Source organism: Rhinopithecus bieti, unplaced genomic scaffold (assembly GCF_001698545.2).
Source record: "Rhinopithecus bieti isolate Rb0 unplaced genomic scaffold, ASM169854v2 scaffold_980, whole genome shotgun sequence".
NCBI classification, from domain to species: domain Eukaryota; kingdom Metazoa; phylum Chordata; class Mammalia; order Primates; family Cercopithecidae; genus Rhinopithecus; species Rhinopithecus bieti.
This window is the reverse complement of record NW_016803338.1, coordinates 953291-973762: the sequence shown is the minus strand read 5'-3', so window position 1 is coordinate 973762 and position 20472 is coordinate 953291. Positions and strand designations below refer to the sequence as shown.

The 20472-nt window shown below is 45.9% G+C and overlaps 1 protein-coding gene across 1 annotated transcript in view; it reads left to right on the top strand.

The window, feature by feature from the left end:
• The first annotated feature begins 5580 nt into the window (after window positions 1-5580).
• LOC108531964 (aldehyde oxidase 2-like) overlaps window positions 5581-20472 on the top strand; it is a 77883-nt gene continuing 62991 nt past the window's right edge. The window contains 8 exon segments of the mRNA XM_017875652.1: window positions 5581-5634; window positions 8491-8575; window positions 9453-9549; window positions 10796-10904; window positions 12342-12468; window positions 13827-13888; window positions 16506-16595; window positions 18901-18981. Of these exon segments, the coding sequence (XP_017731141.1) occupies window positions 5581-5634; window positions 8491-8575; window positions 9453-9549; window positions 10796-10904; window positions 12342-12468; window positions 13827-13888; window positions 16506-16595; window positions 18901-18981 (705 nt within the window).

The window sequence follows — 20472 nt, the reverse complement described above, 5'->3', positions numbered from 1 at the left end:
CCCCCACGACAAAGCTCTTCTCCAGATTTACAGCTTTGGCGGTGATGGTCCCTAAGCAGCACCACTTCCAGCCTGCGGAGGAAAGAACCCCTCTCCTACAGAGCCCAAGGCCTTGCTGGCACTCAGCTTTCCCTAGGTCCAGCTGTACCTGGCTCAGCAGAGGCAGGAAGATGGACGCTGGGGGGCAAAGGGAAGGAGACTTAAAGTCAAAAAAGCTGAAAACAAAAGATCTGGAACACAGATAGCTAATGATCAGCCCAAGCTCTCACGGTCCTGTAAAGCCCCCACTGTCCTTCTATTACCTGTGTGTTCATCTTTGGGTTTTGAGAGCTCACGACAGAAGGTAGTGGCCCAGAGACTCCACAGCAGCGGCTGGTACTTTTCCATTTACATCAGCAAGAGGATGTGTTACAGGGTTTTTTGTTTTGTTTTGTTTTTCCAGAAATAAAGTTTGTTTGACTTTTGGGAGAGGGCAGTGTCATTTCCAATATTAATTCTTTCACCGGGTGCCAGGGATTCTCTGATGTAAATCATAAGACCTTTTTTATAACAAACATACAAGCACCTGGGTCAATATAGGTGAAATTTCTCTCACCTACGGGAAAAAAAAATCCATTTCAAAGTGAATAAATTTAGTCTTCCCTTTTCATTAAAGAAGAAAAGGCCAGGTGTGGTGGCTCACGCCTGTAATCCCAGCACTTTGGGCGGTCAAGGCAGGCCAATCGCTTGAGGCCAGGAGTTTGAGACCAGCCTGGCCAACATGGTGAAATCCCATCTCTACCAAATATACTAAAATTAACCAGGTGTGGTGGTGCATGCTTGTAATCCCAGCTACTTAGAAGGCTGAGGCACGAGAATCGCTTGAACCCAGGAGGTGGATGTTGCAGTGAGCCAAGATCAGGCCACTGCACTCCAGCCTGGATGACAGAGTGAGACTCTGTCTCAAAAAAAAAAAAAGAAGAAGAAAAGAAAAGAAGAAACAAACAAACAAACAAAATGTAATGGTTGCTTTTTTCCATTGTCCTGAATAAGAACTGAAGGCCAGAAAAACTTGGCAGAGACTGCATCCACGCCCCCTTGCTGTGGGCAATCTTACATTCACTGTGAAGTGGGTGGTTTTCAAACTGAGCTCCTGAGAGTTCTGGGAGTTTCTCGAAGGAAAGAAAGCCAGAAGACTTCAGGCCTTTACCCCAGGCCCCTCAGCTAGGGCAGTAAACTTTTTGTTTAATTTGTTTACACTTCACAAAATGTGATTCAAACAAAGATTTTCCTGGCTCTAAGGAGTTTAAAAAACCCTTCTCTAAAGCCATTCATGGTCAGTTTTCAGTTTCCCAGCAACTGAAGTATTATGTTCCCGAATCCAAACTACTTTTATATCTTCCAAATCTAATGCCATAATCCAGTTTTAGTGCTCTAAAACTGTTCTACTTGACATGCTTGAATTTTATGTGGACATTGACTGATTTATTCTGATAAATATTTTGAGGCACCGTAATTCATGCTCCCAGAGTAATTACTGGCACGTGCTCCTGTCAATGGGAACCGTGTGCTTTTTTGGTTTAGCAGTTGCCCTCTTTTAAAGGGAAGAGTCAGAGGGGGAACAGATTGTGGACCCTTACAACCCAGTCCCTGTGTTGTTCTCCTTTAAATGGAGGCAACCATAAGAAGCCTGTGTCTCTGCACACTCCCTTCTCCCCTAGCCTGCCTCCCCTTCATCCCCGATCCTCACAGAATCGACTCTACTCATCTTTCAGGCCTAAATTTCCCTTCCTTAGGGAGGCCTTTTCTGAGCCTTGTCCCTGAAAAAACAGTTGATTTATCTATGTGTGTCACAAGCATAAATCTTTAATTGCATGTTACTGTCTTACTAAAACTTAAGGGCCGGCCAGGCACGGTGGCTAATGTCTGTAATGCCAGCACTTTGGGAGGCCGAGGTAGCTGGATCACCTGAGGTTGGGTGTTCGAGACCAGCCTGACCAACATGGAGAAACCCCGTCTCTACTAAAATACAAAATTAGCCAGGCATGGTGGCGCATGCCTGTAATCCCAGCTACTCGGGAGGCTGAGGCAGGAGAATCGCTTGAACCCGGGAGGCGGAGGTTGCTGTGAGTCAAGATCGTGCCATTGCACTCCAGCCTGGGCAACAAGAACAAAACTCTGTCTAAAAAAAAAAAAAAAAAAAAAAAACCTTAAGGGTCTCGGAGGACGGAAACGTGTAGCTCTTGTTTTCCACCATATGCTACCACTTAGCATAGTGCCGGGTGCAAAGCAGAGCAGAGGTTGAATTACTACTGGTTGAATGAATGAAGAATGAATGAATAAAACGTTAATGCCTCCTTCATTTAAAGTACTTTGGGTAATCAGTCAAGCCCCTTCCATGAATGAGTTGCCGTTTATGCTGCACATGGCAGGGGATACAACCAGCTATTGGGAACTCCAGGAGCTAATTGCCTAGTTGGGAACATGACACACAAACACTGCAAAGATAATCAACTAATCAGTGGCACATTCGAGACAGGTTTCTTGGTTCCTAGTTTAATAAATGAAAAGTAAAGAAGCAATGGGTTGAATCTGCAGGTGCTTGGGGATTCCAGAGAAAGGCAAGGAGGGAGGTTTGGAGCTGCTTTCTGATGGTAGCTAAAAAGGAAGGGAGCGAAATCACCATGGGGCAGGGACAGGGTCCTCATCATTGCAGACATGGGAGAAGTTTCTCCAGTCATTCAACAAACAGTACTCTCTGGTAGGCATCCTTCTAGGCCCTGGGATATAGGGGCGAACTGAAAGTAACATCTGTGCCCTCATGGAGCTCATATTCTAGTGGAGAAAGCGAATAAAAAGATATCAAGTGTCCATGTCAGGTAGTAATGATTGCTATGGAGAAAATGAAACAGGGTGGTAGAAAATAGAGGGACGGCCCCATCTCTACAAAAAATAAAAGATTAACCAGGCGTGGTGGTGCGTGCCTGTTGTCCCAGCAACTTGGGAGGATGAGTTGGGAGGATCAGAAGCGGGGCAGAAGGATCACTTGAGCCTGGGACATTGAGGTAGCAATGAGCCATGATTGCACCACTGCACTCCAGCCAGAGCAACAGAGCAAGATCCTGTTTCAAAAAAGAAAGAAAAAGAAAATAGTGATGGGAGTGCTACTTCAGACTACATGATCAGGGAAGAGCTCGACCCAAATAACAAGAAGACACCAGCCAACGTGGCCCAAGGCCTGAGATATGAAATAAGTTAGCATATTGGAGAAGTAGGGAAAAGGCCAGTGTGGCTGAAGGTACACTCACAGAGAGGGGTGGCACTTGGTCCCATGAGGCCTTTGTGGCAAGGTGTGTGGGTTTACTCGGTGCACTGGGAGGCCCTTGGAGGGTCGTGAGTTGAGAAACGCCAGGTTTAAGTAGAAGAAGGACATGAGAAGAGTAATTTGACTAAAGCAGATTTTTTTTTTTTTTTTTTGAGACAGAGATTCCACTATTTTTTCCCAGGCTGGAGTGCAGTGCTGCGATCTCGTTTCACCACAACCTCCGCCTCCTGGGTTCAAGCGATTCTCCTGCCTCAGCCTCCTGAGTAGCTGGGATTACAGGCATGTGCCACCACACCCGACTAATTTTTGTATTTTTAGTAGAGACAGGGTTTCTCCATGTTGGTCAGGCTGATCTTAAACTCCCAACCTCAGGTGATCCGCCCATCTCAGCCTCCCAAAGTGCTGGAATTACAGGCATGAGTCACCGCGCCTAGCTGAGATTTTTTTTTTTTTAAGAGCAAGGGAGTCAGAGTCCAGAGACAGGGACAGGTTGTGGAAGGCTTGGCACACTGGGCTAAAGAGTTTAAACCTATGTTCCAAGCAGAGAGCTATTCGGGGGTTTTGAACTGAAGTAACATGATCAAAAAGTCCTGATAGCACCAGGAGCGACATGATCAAAGTGTGACCTGAAGGTCCTTCCTAATTCACAGCACGATCTCTAACTTCTCTCACAGGACTGCTGCAGATGTATTTGACAACTGTTTAATACATGTAAAACACCCATATACATACTCAAACCAACACTCAGGCAAGTGTGTAAACACTCGTCTCCACGTGTGCATGAAAACTGGAATGCCTGAGAACCCAGGCATTGGAATTGTCAAGAAATTTGGAAGCTGCCAACTCCATTCATTGAGGAGTAGCTCTAGGAAGGATTCTGAAGCCACATCGGGACCGGGGAATGACAGGACCCTCCTCAATTAGCCAGAGCAAGAGGATGCCAGGTGTTTGCCATTCTGGCCTGACAGATACACTGCCACACAGTGAACGCTCATCTGAAGACCAAGAATTGACTCTAATGATGGTGCCAGGGCTCCAAGAACTGGTCAAGGAAGTGTTGGGGAACAGAGTGGTCTTGCCAGCTCTCCTGAAGCCAGGCACATAAGCAGCTACTTGCTTCACCCATACATGAGGCCAAGTGCTAGGCATTACTTCAGCTGAAAGAATAAGAACAGCTTGATTTTATCTACAGATAGCTAATTGGAGATGTTCATAAAGAACAAACAGGATTTTTTTTTTTTTTTTTTTTTTTTTTTTTTTTTTTTTTTTTTTTTTGAGACAGGGTCTCGCTCTTTCACCCAGGCTGAAGTACAGTGGCATGTTCACAGCTCACTGCAGCCTCAACCTCCCAAGCTCGAGTCATCCTCCTGCCTCAGCCTCCCAAGTGGTTGGGACTACAGGCATGTGCCACCACACCTGGCTAATTTTTGTATTTTTTAGTAGAGACACGGTTTTGCCATGTTGCCGAGGGTTGTGTCAAGCCCCTTGGAACAAGTAATCCTCCCAAAGTGCTGGGATTACAAGTGTGAGCCACACCACACCTGGCTGGGTTTTCTCTTTTTAAAAATCAAGGATTCTGTCTATACATCTTACAGGTGTTACAAGCCAAATATCTCAGTTTTAATTCCTGCTTTGCCATTTACTCTGAGTGACTCCGAGCTACCAATCTAACTTCTCTGGGCCTCAGTTTACTTATCTGTACAGTGGTTGCCTTAACTACATCACTGTGTTGCAGTGGAACAATTCTGTGGGTCGGGAGGAAGTAGGAAGGCACCCCACAACTCCACTTCAGCTATGGCACAGACTGGATTTGATCATACGATCTCCTATGAGGAGACATTTCTGCAGCTAAAATTAGAAGGAAAAAAAGCTGGGGAAAGACAGAAAGCCCACTTCTGTCTTAGAAAAAAGTGAAATCCATCCAGGGTCTGTTTCCAGGGCTGAGGCGGTGTGCAGAGCAGGCTTAAGCTTAGATTGTTGCTTATGGTTTTCATGCCGATGCCCTCAAACTTCAGAAAGAGCAAGAAGAGGTGTGGGCTGTGTACTGAGTCAGCTTCAAAGTCAGGATTGGTGGGAGGCAGAGTGAGGCTCAAGTTAAGAGGCTGGACTAGACAGGGGCCCTAGACTTAAGCTGTGAAACAAGGAAGTCTCCACCTCTTGTGCTCCTGAGGCTCCAGGCCACCTGCTTCTACACGAATCCTTACCACTCAATTCTGTGGCTGGGGCAAACTGCATTCCCACCGTGTCTTGTAAAGCAGAACCTGTTTACAGGTGCAATGCCTTGCGCGTCACGATCAGACGAGCTGGTTTTCTTCGTGAACGGGAGGAAGGTAAGTGATGGGCACTCCTACCATGGTGTGCAGGGGCAGCAGGAAACCACGAGCTGGAGGGCAGCTCTTGTGGCCCATTTGGGCTGAGCCCCTGCAGTCAGGGGCAAGAAGCCAGGGACTAGAAAGCCATCCTAATGTGACCTGTTTCCCACTCAGCCAGAGCTCAGCTCCTGGAAACGTGGGGAGGACTCCGTAAAGCCTTGGTGTCGGATGAATCTGGCTTCGCCATTTACTGTATAACGTTGTGCACGCCACTTCCCCTCCCTGAGTGTTGGCGTCCTCATCTTTGAAATCCACTTCTAGGACTATCGTAAAGATGAAAAGAAAGCTGTCCCTTTCCTTGTTTAGGAGCCCCCCTTGGAAAGTGCCTGGTGCCAGGCTGATTCACGGACACATTTTATCTGGTGACACGTCTTGATCCTCAAAATTAGGAGGACAAGAAATAGGACCTTTTTTTTGTTTGTTTATCAGCTTAATTTTTCTGTTGAGTCCTCATCGTACAGAATTGGCTAAAATGTCCTCACAGTCAATTGGAGTCCCCTGCTTTCCCTGGGTTGTAGCTAAGCTCCATTTTGGTGCCTGTATAACAAGGGCAGGGACTCTGCATTGCCGGTTGTCCCAGCATCCTCCCTCCAGTCCTCACCATCCACCCACACAGGCCCCTAGTTAACCCTAGTGCCCTCTGCAGGTCCTTCGCTTCCTGAGTCCCTGTCTGTCTCTCAAATGAACCATTCTGCAGCTCCCAAGGCACAGGGCTTTTCTGGGGTCTTGTCACTTCTCCCCCAAGGACCCTCAGCCCCAGGACTTGGTCATTGTCTACCCCCAACCCCAGAGCTTAGTTCAAGAAAGTAGCCTTAAAGTTCTTATCGATGCCCTTCTGACCCACACTCCTGTATGCAGACTCCGTAACCAGCAACCGCCATATGTTCTTCCAAAACTGTCATTTGAGGGTCTGAGTCCTTACTTGCCTGACCCACTGGCCTAGGTTTTGGAGACTCAAAAGCCAGAGGAGGCTCCTTCCTCTACCTTCCACTCCACATCACCTCTGTGCCATGAGCCCAGAGTGAAGTAGCTGCAGTCAGAGCAGGGAATAAGTCAGGGGTTAGAAGAAATGCAAGGAGGGTGTGGTAGGGGTGGGAGTCAGTCACACAACAGAAATATCCGGCAGGGCGCGGTGGCTCACGCCTGTAATCCCAACACTTTGGGAGGCTGAGGTGGGCAGATCACCTGAGGTCAGGAGTTCAAGACCAGTCTGGCCAACGCGGTGAAACCCCGGCTCTACTGAAAATACAAAAATCAGCCGGGCACAGTGGCAGGCACCTGTACTCAGGAGGTGAGTACAGCTACTGAGGAGGCTGTACTCAGTCTACTAGTATCCCAGCTACTCAGGAGGCTGAGGCAGGAGAATGGCTTGAACCCGGGAGACGGAGGTTGTAGTGAGCCAAGATCACGCCATTGCACTCCAGCCTGAGAGACAAGAGCAAGACTTCATCTAAAAAATAAAAATAAAAATAAAAAACTCATCCAACCACACTCTCAATCCATGTGCTTAAAGGATTAGCAGTGGGGGTAGGGGCAGGCAGAGAACAGCCTCTTCTTCCATTGATTTGGATCCCCTGAAGATCCAGAAAGCAGCTGAATTTTAACATCCCAGCTTGGATGCATCTTCCTTGTTTTTTTAATTCTTTGAGATCTACAAAACTTTATGTCTTCCTTCTAGGGAGAAAGGAAGACCCTAACATGGATAGTTCACTGTATCTTCCTTTCCTCCAATGCAACAGAATGACTAGATGTGTTCACAGGACACCCCTAAAACCTCCCCTTTTTTTTTTTTTTTTTTTTTTTTTTTTTTTTTTTGAGACAGAATCTTGCTCTATCTCCCAGGCTAGAGTGCAGTGGTGCAATCTCGGCTGCTCACTGCAACCTCCGCCTCCTGGGTTCAAGCAATTTTCACGCCTCAGTCTCCCAAGTAGCTGGGATTATAGACATGCACCACCATACCCAGCACCCCCCACCTTTTTTTTTTTTTTTTTTTATTTTTAGTAAGACAAGGTTTTGCCATGTTGGTTAGGCTGATCTTGAACTCCTAGCCTCAAGTAATCCACCTGCCTCAGCCTCCCAAAGTGCTGGGATTACAGGCATGAGTCACTGTGCCAGGCCAAACCTCCACTTTTCAAGGAGTTGGGGATGTTAGTGTCCACCAGGGCCACCTGGGTCCTGAGCTGGGACATCAAGTCTCACCACTGGCTCCACTGCTATTGAGAGAGTGGCAGGCTCCAGGGCCTCCCCAGGACAGCAGCAATTCTCCATTTCCTCTTCCTTCCTACCACTCTTCAGACTCCTGCTGCGGCAAATGCATTCCCAGCCAGAGGGATCTCATAGGGGCCAGAATCTCTGCCTACCCAGCTTGCCTCCCTACAGGACCCTTCATTGCATACATGCACACACACACACACATAATGCACACACACACACACGCACACACACATACACACAGGCACACACATGCATAAACGCACACACATGCACACACGCACACACATGCACACAATCCAAGTCCCTCCCAGATTTGAAATATTTCAAGACCGAATTGGAAGATTCCACAAAAACAGATAGTGGAGCAAATATGAATAACACCCTCCCAGAGGCATCTTTACACAGCAGTGTTCCCGGCTCACTCATATATGTTGCCACACTTGCCCTGTGAGTCTTCTGTCCTGTGAACGTGTGTGAACGTCATGTGCCCTCAGAGCACCAAAAAAACAGGTGCAGACGAAATCAGGCCTATTATACCCTAATCCCTAAAGGGGTCACAGATACAAGACCATAATCATCTCTCTTCTGTTCCCAACACAGGTGATGGAGAGGAATGTGGACCCAGAAGGGACTCTGCTGACCTTCCTACGAAAGAACTGGACCCTTTTGTCAAAGTCCTGGCTGTGTCTGTGTTTGCCTTAACACTTAGGCCAGCTGAGAATTATGAGGATGAACCAAATCTCTCCATTCAAACAGTCAGCCCCCTTGGTTCTTCCTATCTATTTGCTTTTGGCCGTGGTTTTAAGGCTGTTAGGTTAATCAGGCTGTTTTTGAGAGGATGAAGTTTCCCCGGAGCTTCCTGTATCAATAGTACAGTGAAATAGAAGCAAAGCTCTTTGTTTCAGCACTAATAATTCCCTTACAGGCTTTCCAGAGCCCCACCAGGCTTGTTACGTAATAGAGGCTTGTGTTGCATTTGCCCTGCCCTTTTTCGAAACCAGATTCTCCAGATTCAGTGAGAACCTGTATCACAGGGAAAGATTTCCTTTCCCTACATGTGTCTTCTTACCCTAGCTTTTCCCTGCCATTTCATATTCTGGAATATAGATCCTCTTGATAGCAAACATATTTTAATTGGCAAATTAAAATATGGATCTCTCAGTTCTCTAAGAACAAAAAATAAACAAATGACAGAAATTACTAATTGATGAAATCAGCTTCTAGACAAGTTTTGTTTAAAAGTCCAAGGTTTTTAATTGGTTGTTGATGTTTAGAAATTGGAAAATTTCATATTTTTTAAAATCAAGATTTTTCAGCTTCTCTTGGAAAATGGGGAGATAGCCATCCCTGCATGGCTATATGCTTCTCCCTCTTTGTGAGAAAACAGGCAGGGAGAGGTTAATATGCCAAGTGTCAAACTAAGACCTGAAGGAAGTGAATGGCTTCTCAGATCTGCACTCACCCCGCCAAAAGACCTTCCTCAGAAGTGACCCCCTAGGGAGCAGCTATACTGAAAGCAAATGCTCTCCTTGGCATCTTTTCCTTGACTGCGCCCCTTCCAGTACGCCTCACAGGAACCAAGTACGCCTGCGGAAGAGGAGGCTGCGGCGCCTGCACCGTGATGGTGTCCAAGCATGACCCCGTGTCCAGGAAGATAAGGTATCCCAGCCCAGAAGCCAGGACAGCACTTTGTGTCTTGCTTGTGTTCTTAGTTCACAACTTTAAGAAAGGTTCTTAGATTCTTGCTGTGTACGGATCTTAGACCGCTCTGAATAATCCAATAAAAGTGGTGAGCCATCTACTCAGGTAACACATAAACTAACTACATTTTACACACCATTTCAGGGAGATCCCCCAAGGCCCATCTATGCACCCCAGGTTAAGAAACCCCAATGTAGGTCAGCCATTGATTTTACGGATGAAGAAACTGAGACTCAAAGAGATGAAGTGACTTGTTCAAAGTCATACAACTAGTAATCTATAGAACAAGGACTGGAACTCCACACTTTCTGGCTCTGAAGCTAATGCTTTTTCTTTCCCTTTTTTTTGAGATGGAGTCTCATTCTGTCATCCAGGCTGAAGTGTAGTGTTGCTATCTTGGCCCACTCTAACCCCTGCCTCCCAGGGTCAAGTGATCCTCCCACCTGAGCCTCCCAGTAGCTGGGACCACAGGTGTCTGCCACCACATCCAGCTAATTTTTTGGTATTTTTGGTAGACATAGGGTTTCACCATATTGCCCAGGCTGGTCTCGAACTCCTGATCTCAAGCAATCTGCCTGCTCCGCTTCCCAAAGTGTTGGGATTACAGGCATGAGCCACCACCACCAGCAGCTAATGCCCTTTCTACAGTTGGGCTGGACCAGCCCTACAAAGCAAGGACCTGGGCCAAGATTTCATCTCTTAAGGACCAGATTCTAGAAGTTGGGGTTCTCCCAAGTCCATTGGCCCAACAAATCAAGAGATGGCTTCAGAACACAGGTTATCCTACACTGTTGAATGACCTTATCCAGAGAGTTTTAAATTAGGAAGCAAAAAAATTCCCAAATGTGTCTATATGGATAAAACCTTTTGCTTGTTATGAAGTCAAATGCCCCAGTGAATACTATTGAAGTCCAACCACACTCCTAGTGACACAAGTTCATTCCCTTACTCCCGGGTGGGTCTGTTCTGGGCTTGGAAAGTGTTTCTGAAGTTCAGAATGCCCAGATTCACCTTAAGGACCCCTAGTCCTACAGACAGCACAGAGTCAGCAGAGAGGACTGTAAATTCTTCCTCTCCAGTTCCCCATCCCCTCAACTCCATGATGGGCTTTGGAAGTTTTCCACTGTTCTTCCTGGTGCCAGGCTTCCCCATGAGGCAGGACTGTGTTACTCCCCTTGACTTTCCTTGTGTTTCTTGTACAAAGACACTTCTCTGTCACTGCGTGCCTGATGCCCATCTGCTCTCTGCATGGAGCTGCTGTCACCACCGTGGAAGGTGTTGGAAGCATCAAAACCAGGCTTCCCCCTGTGCAGGTAAAAACACATCCAATTTTCTCACTTCTTAGCTTTATCTTTTTGCCAAATGCTGTGTTGGCTGTACTGCCTGAGGCTTCTAGGTTGTGATCAGATAAGCAGAAGCTTCGGATGCCTATTGACCAGGGTAATAACATTTGTTAAGTGATTTAAAAGAAAACTGAAAACTCCATCCACATTTGATTAATCATCTTTTTTTTTTTCACTTTTTCTGCTTGAATGAGAAGCGGAATTATTGAAGTATTGATTAATGGTCTGGAATAGGTATCATACAAAGAATATTACACATAGAATAAAATGTCTCTGAGGCTAACAGAATAAAATTTAGGATTATTCCCTGTGGTGCAGAGATCTTAGGAGTAAAATCAGAATCGGGGTAAGAGGAATCTAAAACTTCACCAGAATATGGCAACAATTGTTTCTCTGAATCTTAACCTGAGGCTGGAACAAAGAGGTTGGATTTAAGAGCAATGTGACATATGTTGACAGAGAGCACAATGATTCCTCTGACATTGTTACAGAAGCTTGGGGGTCATAGGACCAGATTAACCAACACTGAGTCTTTCTAGACAGGGGGAGCCCAGAGGGCCTCTGGGTTTAACTACATGATCTCCTTGGAGAATGAACTCCAAGGAGATGAGCAAAGACAAATGATCCAGCAGAATGTACCAGAGTCTAGTAGGAGGGCAGAGAGGATGCTCACAGCAAGGTTGATAAACCCAAATCCTAGGATTACATTACATTCTGCAATCTAGAGCAGGGCTTCCAGATTTAGATACACACTTTAATGTGCCTAAGACTCACCCAGGAGCTTGTTAAAGATACAGATTCTGAGTAAAGAGATTTGAAGCAGGAGCCTCAGGTTCCTCATTTCCTGTAAGAGCCCAGGTGGAGTCAATAGTGCTAGTCCACAGACGACATTTTAAATGGCAGCGACCCAGGACATGGACCAAAATCTCAGACCTTTGAAAGGAGAGCTCCCTTTGTGCCAATACAGAAGAATTTAAGGAAGAAGGCAAAGTGAGTTCAACAGTCTCCAAGTTAATCAGAAAGAGGTAGCCTCATAGAAATAAGTTGTGCAAGATGCGGAGGTAGTCAAGAAAACTATTTTTGAAACTCCCACACACTCAGTTTATACTTATTGATTTCCAGAGGATTCTTTGCGCTCTGATAGTGGAGGATGCATGCTACTAATTCCCAATTAGAAGGATTTGAGCCCTTGACCTTGGAAAATGATTATCATAGGACGTTGCTTCTGAGCCACTTCCTCCAGAAGCAGCCTAGGGAAAGGAACACGGGCAGAGTCTGATCAAAGGGAAGGGTACCTTTGCTCAGGGAGTGGGTTCTACCATTGCCAGGGAACTGCAGGCTGTGCAGTGTGGTAAGAGTTGTTGGCAGCAAGAAGGCACAGCTGAAACCATTCATGTGTCTTTCCAGGAGCGTATCGCCAAGAGCCACGGCACCCAGTGTGGATTCTGCACCCCTGGGATGGTGATGTCCATGTACACACTGCTCAGGAACCACCCACAGCCCTCGGAGGAGCAGCTCATGGAAGCCTTGGGGAGTAGGTCTAAACAGAGAAAACCCACCCCACCCCCACCCCCCCAACCAGGGGCCAGGTGGCAAGTGTGTTTCTGGATAGATCCAGAAACTGCTCCACACTACCCCCAATGTCATCCTAACCCCTCTCAGGCCTCTGCTTCAGTTGGTTCTAAAGTAGCTACAGCACCCAGGTGCAGAGAATGCCAAGCTGCTCCCTGCTTATCAGAGCATGTGCTTGGAACGGCCTGCACAGAACTAGCACAGTGTGCACACTCCACACCACCCACTTAACACCCCATTTTCTATCCAGTGACTTATTTGACTTCCTTTGTTAAGGGCCTGTATTAGTTTCTCAGAGCTGCCCTAACTCAGTACCACAAACTGCTGGGCTTAAAATAGCAGAAATGGGCCTGGCACAGTGGCTCACGCCAGTAATTCCAGCACTTTGGGAGGCCAAGGCGGGCAGATCACCTGAGATCAGGAGTTCAAGACCAGCCTGGCCAACATGGTGAAACCCCGTCAGCCTGGCCAACACGGGGAAACAAAAATACACCGGGCATGGTGATGCTTGCGTGTAATCCCAGTTACTCAGGAAGCTGAGGCAGGAGGATCACTCGAACCTGGGAACCTAGAATTTCTCTTTCACTCCCACCCCCTAGGCCTTCCTCTTTGGAAACCTGAGGCTCTCAAATGTTATTACATGAAACAGCAATAGAATGGAAAGTTCATGCAGTAGAATTACCTGCAGACCTCTGGAATGCAGATTCCTGGGCCCACCCCTAAATGGTTGATTCAGGAGAACTGGAGCAGGGTTAGGAATCTGCATTTTTTAAAAATGCCCCTAGGAGATTCTGATGTAATTATCTAAAAGCAACCGAGGAGCATCACTGACAAACCATCCAAGTCATGATGGTATATCAGGGCCTTAGAAACTGCCTAGGTTTTCTGTTTGAGGATCCCCGCTATTTTACCTAGTATCTGAAATAGAGTTGTCAATAGCTCTACATCGACTTAATAAATTAATACATGAAGCAAGTGAGCTCACCAACTAGGCTATCATCTTTAAGACAAAGAATAAAACTGGAATTGAGGTAGTGGGCAGGATAATATTCCAAGTAGAGGAATAAAGCATTAAACCACTTGGCAGATGTTAAAATACCCTTTTTAAAAATGTTGGGAACCATGCTCAGTGCTGCTTGCCTGTAGCCCAAGCTACTCAGAAGGCTGAGGTAGGAGGAGACCAGGAGTTTGAATACAGCCTGGACAACGTTGTGAGACCCCTTTAAAAAAAAAAAAAAAAAGCTAGATCTATTTAACTTTCAAAAGAAGCCAATAAATACAAAGCCTACTAACAACCATGCTTCTTCTCTGATTGATTAGGTAATCTATGCCGCTGCACTGGGTATCGGCCAATACTTGAGAGTGGAAGGACTTTCTGCATGGTGAGTAGGTGACTGTGGGGACGTCTTATGCAGCAAGAATGACAATGACAGCTGATCAAGGCCAGGGACAGAGGAATTAAAATTTCTTAGACCATCTCAACAGACTGTCAGGGAGACTTAGTGAGTTAGCTCCAACCAACTCAAAAAGTTTTAGCTTTTTGTTGAGGACTGGGGGAACGTTGCAACACCTTTGATGTTGTCCAATCAAAACCACAGAGGGAAGCCAGGTCATCCAACCAGCTGTCCAGACATGTTCTGCAACTAGTTCAGCAAGGCATCTGGACAGGCAAGTCAGAGGGCATCGGCAAACCCAAGGGGACAGAGGATGCAAGGGGGTGGAGCTTGCTTTGGTGAGGCAAGGTCAGTGCCAGAATCCAACCAGTTGAGAAGTTGTGAGCAGACAAGAAGCTGAATATGTAGAGTGGAACCCAAAATTCACTCCAAGTACAAGAGCACAGGGAATTTCCTCTACAAAATGGGGATTCTTCACTGGGCTCTCGAGAAAATCACATAAGTCTTGCTTGGCACTTAGTAAGAGTTCCACAAATAGTTACTGCTATCATTGAGGACGTCATTGACATGTGAATAGTGTTTGACAGGGAGACCAGACAGGCACATCTGGTGGTTCTCTGCTGAGGACAGGACGAATGTGGGCAGTACAGCCCTTAGGCCCAAAAAAGGGGGACCCCATACTTTACAGGGCCCCTCTCTGGTCCTCCTCCAGCGATTTTCGGGAGTTCATGGCACCAAGATGACTTGCCCACCTGAAACCTCACCCCTGTTCTAGATCATTCTCCATGGATGGCCTTGACCCCACTGTTAGACCACACATAAGCCTCTTATCTGAGTCTGTCTAGTCAGCCTGGCAACAGCAGTGTCTGCACCCCTAGGTCAGAGGGTGGCCAAGGAGCAGCTGTTTGTGGAGGGAGTAGACTGAGCTTGGCTGTTCATGCTGCAGTGCGCAGGCCCCTCACAGCACAGAACAGAGCCAGGGTAGAGGAGAAGGCCTGCAGGCACCAGGCTGGGGGCCTTTGTTTGCACTCTTTGCTGAGGCTCCACAAATCATAGAGGTGGGCCCAGAAGTAGACCAGGAGGTGTGTCCCATGTCCTAGAACCAGGCAGGTCACCTGTGCATGCATTTCCCAGATGTCTACTGCTACGTGAGGGAGCCAAAGGTAACACGCTGAGAAGTAAATGAAATAGCTTGTAAGTCCAGCAAATGGCTGGTGCAGAGTGAAAAAGCACTTGTAAAATATAAACGAAAAAAGTTAAAGGAAGCATCTTTGCCTATGGATACAGATGTTATTATCCACTTTCCAAGCACACTGACTCTGGGGATAAAGGCAAAAATGTGGTCAGACACCCCACCTGGTAGCCAGCATGTCTCACAGGACTTCAGCGGGTAAAGCAACCCAGTCTCAGAGGGAATACACAAGGCTAATATCAAATGGGCCAAGAGATGACTGGCTTTTTCCATTATTGGTTCACGGTGCACCGTGGAAGCTCTCAGAGCTTTGAGTAAGAGAAGTGCTGCTTGCTTGGCCCAGCTGTTTTGCTTCTTGGATAAAATTGAAAAGATGGCAGCTCAAGACATTTAAGTAAAGACAAAGACCTGAAGTGTCTGGAAGAAAGTATCATGCTAGGAACTTAGGAGAACTTACTCAAGGAAGAAGATACAAGAGGTTAGTTTGGAAGAAATGGGAAGCAAAAGAGCGGGCAAATAGAAACCTGCTTTAAAACTAATTGTCAACTCATCCCCAGACAGCACCATCCACATCCCAAATGTCTGGGAGATCTGGTTTCTAAAACGGTTTTCTTTTTTCCTCTTATAAATTATTATTGCCCTGCAAAGCATCTATCAATTAATTTTCCACTAGGAATTAACCTAAAAATTCATATATGTATACAAAGCTGTACGTGTAATGAACAAAAATGTTCATATACTATGTATTATACAAATGCACTAATACAATCCCAAATGTGAAAACATTATCAGTGGAATAGGGTAATGATAGTTTATTTCTTTTACATTTCTCTATATTCTATATTATCATTTTATATTATATATTTTGTATATTACCTATCAAATTATGTATCTTATATACTTTATATGTAATTATTTCTTTTTTTTTTTTTTTTGAGGTAGAGTCTTCTCGCTCTGTCGCCCCGAGCTGGAGATGGTGGTGCAACCTTCGGCTCACTGCAAAGCTCCGTCTCTGCGGTTCACACCATTCTCTTCTGCCTCAGCCTCCCCAAGTACTGGGCTACAGGCACGTGAACGCCACCAGGCCTGTGCTAATTTTCTAATATTTTTAGTAGAGACGGGGGTTTCACCGTGTTTAGCCATGATGGTCTCGATCTCCTGACCTCGTGATCCACCCGCCTCGGCCTCCCAAAGTGCTGGGATTACAGGCGTGAGCCACCGCGCCTGGCCCTTTATATGTATTATTATTAAAAATCAGCAAAAAAGAAAGACCTTGTGATTATTGGTGTTCCAACAGAAACCACCCACAGTGGTTTAAAAAGTCTGAAGTCTCATTTAAATTGCCAACCTTTCAGGGCACATTCCCATTTACCTACTCAAAAGTTTTTAATCTAAGGCATTTCACCTTCTTAGGAGTCAAATAGCTGTCAACAGAAAGGAACGGGAAAATGCTGCTTGGATTGGGGAGAAAATGACTCTTCCCCACTTGGCAAGAAAAGTGAGGTAAGTCCTTTTGTTTGTTTTGTCTGCTCACTGTGAGTCTTGCTTAATGCCGACCCAGTGTTGAAACTGTGCTTGCTTGTTCTAATGGTCATTCTCTGCTTACAACTGCCCGAAGCGCATGTGCAAATAAAGCTCTTTTTCTCTGGGAGTTGAGGAAAGTGGTGATCAAAGCCCACACTCCGATTTTCCCCTTCGTAGTCAGAAAGGCTGGGACAACAGGAAGACAAAAACACTCAGATCAGAAACAAAGCACTTCGACTCTGGATGGGTCACATTCTCAGGTGGAAGTGAATTCTGTACTTGCCCCTGCTGAGCTGTCTTCTGTCATGTCTCCTCCTCTGTAGACAGAGGGCGCTGCAGCCCCAGAAGGCTGAGGAGCCGTCCACAGTCACACACAAGTCAGTGGCCCCCCCAGCCAGGAAGTCCAGCCTTAAAGATTCCAGTCTCTGGCTTTGCTGTCTGAGAGACGCTCGTTTCCAGGAAAAAACGGCACTGCCAAATTCTTAAAGATATTACTTAGAGAACTTGAAATACAGGATAAAATACAGAATCAGCTCCCAGCAAGCGAGGAAATCTGAGAGCATAGAGAACCACAGACAAACCCGTGTGTTTCTATCCTTCACACATATCTTTTTCCCATTCTTGGCTCCCACCATCACCTTAATTGGGTCTGAAGAAAGTGTGCTGTGACACAGAGGAGTTCTGCCCAAGGGAGGGGGCTTCACCCCTCAGAGCCGCTTCACAGAGGATCAGTGCCTTGCTGGGGTCAATACATCCTAAAGTCAATTCTCAGTTTTGTGGTCTCGGGAATTTTATTTGGGCAATGACTGGGCTCTAGGGACTACCTGACTCACTTTAACCAAACTCAAAAGACCATGACATTTAAACTGGAATGAGCCCCATATTCATTTATGAAGAGAAACACAATTATAAAGTGGATCTTGCCATCACTGAGTCACAGATCCTTTCCCTATAGGAAAACACACTAGGAAGCCAAATTACAATGAGAAGGCTGCTTGGTGAGCATGGACACAAAGCAATTGCATAGCCTTAATGGGCAGCATCAGAGAAGACCCTTCTCTTCCACCATACTGGACCTGGGTGAGGCCAGGTGTCTGCCCGAGTGGCTCTCCCTTCTCTTTAAACGATGTTAAGATCTTCCACTTGGGTAGCCGTTAAGTCTTGGCCTGGGATCTGTTTAAGAAAACTTTTCATTTCTCAACATTCATTTATTAATTTTTTATATTTTAATTCCCTGGCACAAATTTATTTCTAGGTGTTAGATATATACCACATTATTGCCCTCAGGCACTGTCTATACTTCTAATGCCAACTAATGCAAAAACAGATCATTCAGACGTGGCCCTGAAATGCCTAACCTATGGCCCTACTAAGAACCTTATCAAGGAACAATTACAAGTGTTTTTATTTTTTTCTGGAGCCTGGGAAAACCTCAGAGAGATAGAAAAAGCGGGGAAGTGTTGGACAAATGTCAGGTCATTTTACCTATTATCACAATTACCCTTCAAAATATGGGTTATTTTCATTTAATCCTTAGAGAGGTTAAGGATCTTTCCATTGGAAAGGTTAGAGTGCTGACCTCAGAGTGAAAGAACCCTGATCTGTCTACCTTTCATGCCTGCATATTCTCTTCTCCAGCAGGCCCACATCCACCTCTGTGCTCCACAGTTCTCTCTCTGTTTTCCTTACCTCTTCAGGAATGTTCTTCTGGCAAGAAGTGTTTTCCAAAGCTAAAACAGATCTGATTCAGACAGGATTACAGTTTGGGTAACTTTTCACTGTGCTTTGGTTTCCTACAGGGTAAAATGGAGATAATTTACTTTCTTTATACAATTATTGTGAAGATTAAATAAATTACATGTAAAAGCTTTTGGAATGCAAGCACTTAATAAATGTTAACTATTGTTATTAAAGTCAAACTGTGTGTGTGTGTGTGTGTGTGTGTGTGTGTGCTTATGCATGGGCATGTGGAGCACAATGGAGAGGATTTCCCTAATTTATTTAACCTCTCATAGTTTTTCATAGACTGTCTTGGTGTTTTCCAGAATACTCTTTGTAGTATTTCATAGAATACTCTTTTCTTTAGTGTTGCATTAGTGGCAAATCAGTATTTCTCTTAAAATAAGATTCCTGTTTTAAATTATTTGATTTGAACTATTTCCCTGTCCAGGGAGACTAGGAGAGTTATCACTACATTCATGTTGCCTAATTGCTATAAAGAATTACAAGGCAGTTTCCAATGGAGCTGGGCTGACAGAGCCATCTGTTTCTTCCTTTTATAAAGATTTGCACGAAGTTATTTGCAAAAGAGGAGTTTCAATCCTTGGACCCAACCCAGGAGCTCATATTTCCCCCAGAACTCTTGGTAAGACAAGCTGGATATTTTATGTACTCGTTTAAATATCATTGGTTATAAACTCAGTTTTATAAAGCCTCCATTTTCCTTCCCATGAAATTGTCAAATTGTGAAAATGTTCGATAAGATGAAGATGCCTGCTTCCCTCCCCGCCACTCCCTGCCTGACCCCTGGCACATTCCCTGAAGCCTCCGCTGCGGCAGTTTTGTAAATGATTTCTTCATTACTCTCATCATTGTCATTTGGAATGTGTCACTAGTGGCTGTCCAGGAGACACAGCACTGCTAAGCTTCTCCTTGGTCTTCTGGCCCATTCTAGCATACTGACCCCAAGGAACACTTCCAGGAGAGGCCCCTACCTTTCAGCCTTCCTCCCGTCAGCATGTTTCTTTGCAGAAATCCAGCAGTCCTATTCTATCAAACACCAGTTTCTGAAGGGGTTCTAATGTGTTTGTTTATTCATTCAACTGGTATTTATCCATCCAGCAACATGCCAGACACTGTTGTAGGTACTGAATATAGAACAGGGAACAAAACTAACAAAACACCTGCCCTCAAGGAGCTTGTAATCCGGTGAGAGAGGCAGACAATAAGCAAAATAATGGATAAAAGATATAGTGTGGCCGGGTGCAGTGGCTCATGCCTGTAATCCCAGCATTTTGGGAGGCCAAGGCAGGCAGATGGTTTGAGCCCAAGAGTTAGAGACCAGCCAGACATGGCGAAACCCAGTCTCTACAAAAAATTAGCCAGCTGTGGTGGCACTCACCTGTCGTCCCAGCTACTTGGGAGGCTGAGGTGGGAAGATTGCTTGAGGCTGGGAGGTCAAGGCTGCTGCAGTGAGCCGAGATCGTGCCACTGATCTCCATCCTGGGCAACAGAGTGAGGCCCTGTCCTCCCAATAAAAAATAAATAATTTTTGAAAGGATATAGTCTGTTAGAGATTGAGAAGTATTAAGGAGAAAAAAAATAAAGCAGAGAAAGATAGGATGCATGGAGTTGCAATTTTAGATATTCTGCGCAAAGAAAACTCTGAGAGGACGACATCTGAAGAAAGTCTGGAAGGAAGTGAGGGAGCCAGCCCTCCCAGCTGAAGAGGGAGACGAGCAATCCAGGCCGTTGGAACAGCAAATGCAAAGGCCCCAAGGGCAGGAGAACACCAGGCCTGATCAGAGGCAGAGCGTGGTCCAGCCTGGCTGGGGCAGAGTGAGCGAGGGGAATGCCAGGGAGCTATCAGGGGCAGACCGTGCTGGACTTCATGCTGCTCGGCTTTTACTCTGTGTGGGGTGAGAAACTAACAGGCTGGATAGAGGAGGGGTGTGCTCCAGTTGAAGTGGTAACAGGATCATTCTGGCTGCTGTTTTGAGAATGGCCTGCAGAGGGGAAGGGAAGGAGCATGAACCTTGTCAGGGGACTAACGCCATCCTGAGAGATGGTGGTGGCTGCGCCAGTCTGCCCGGGTGGAAGGAGTGAGAAGCGAGTAGATTCAGGATGTATTTTGGAA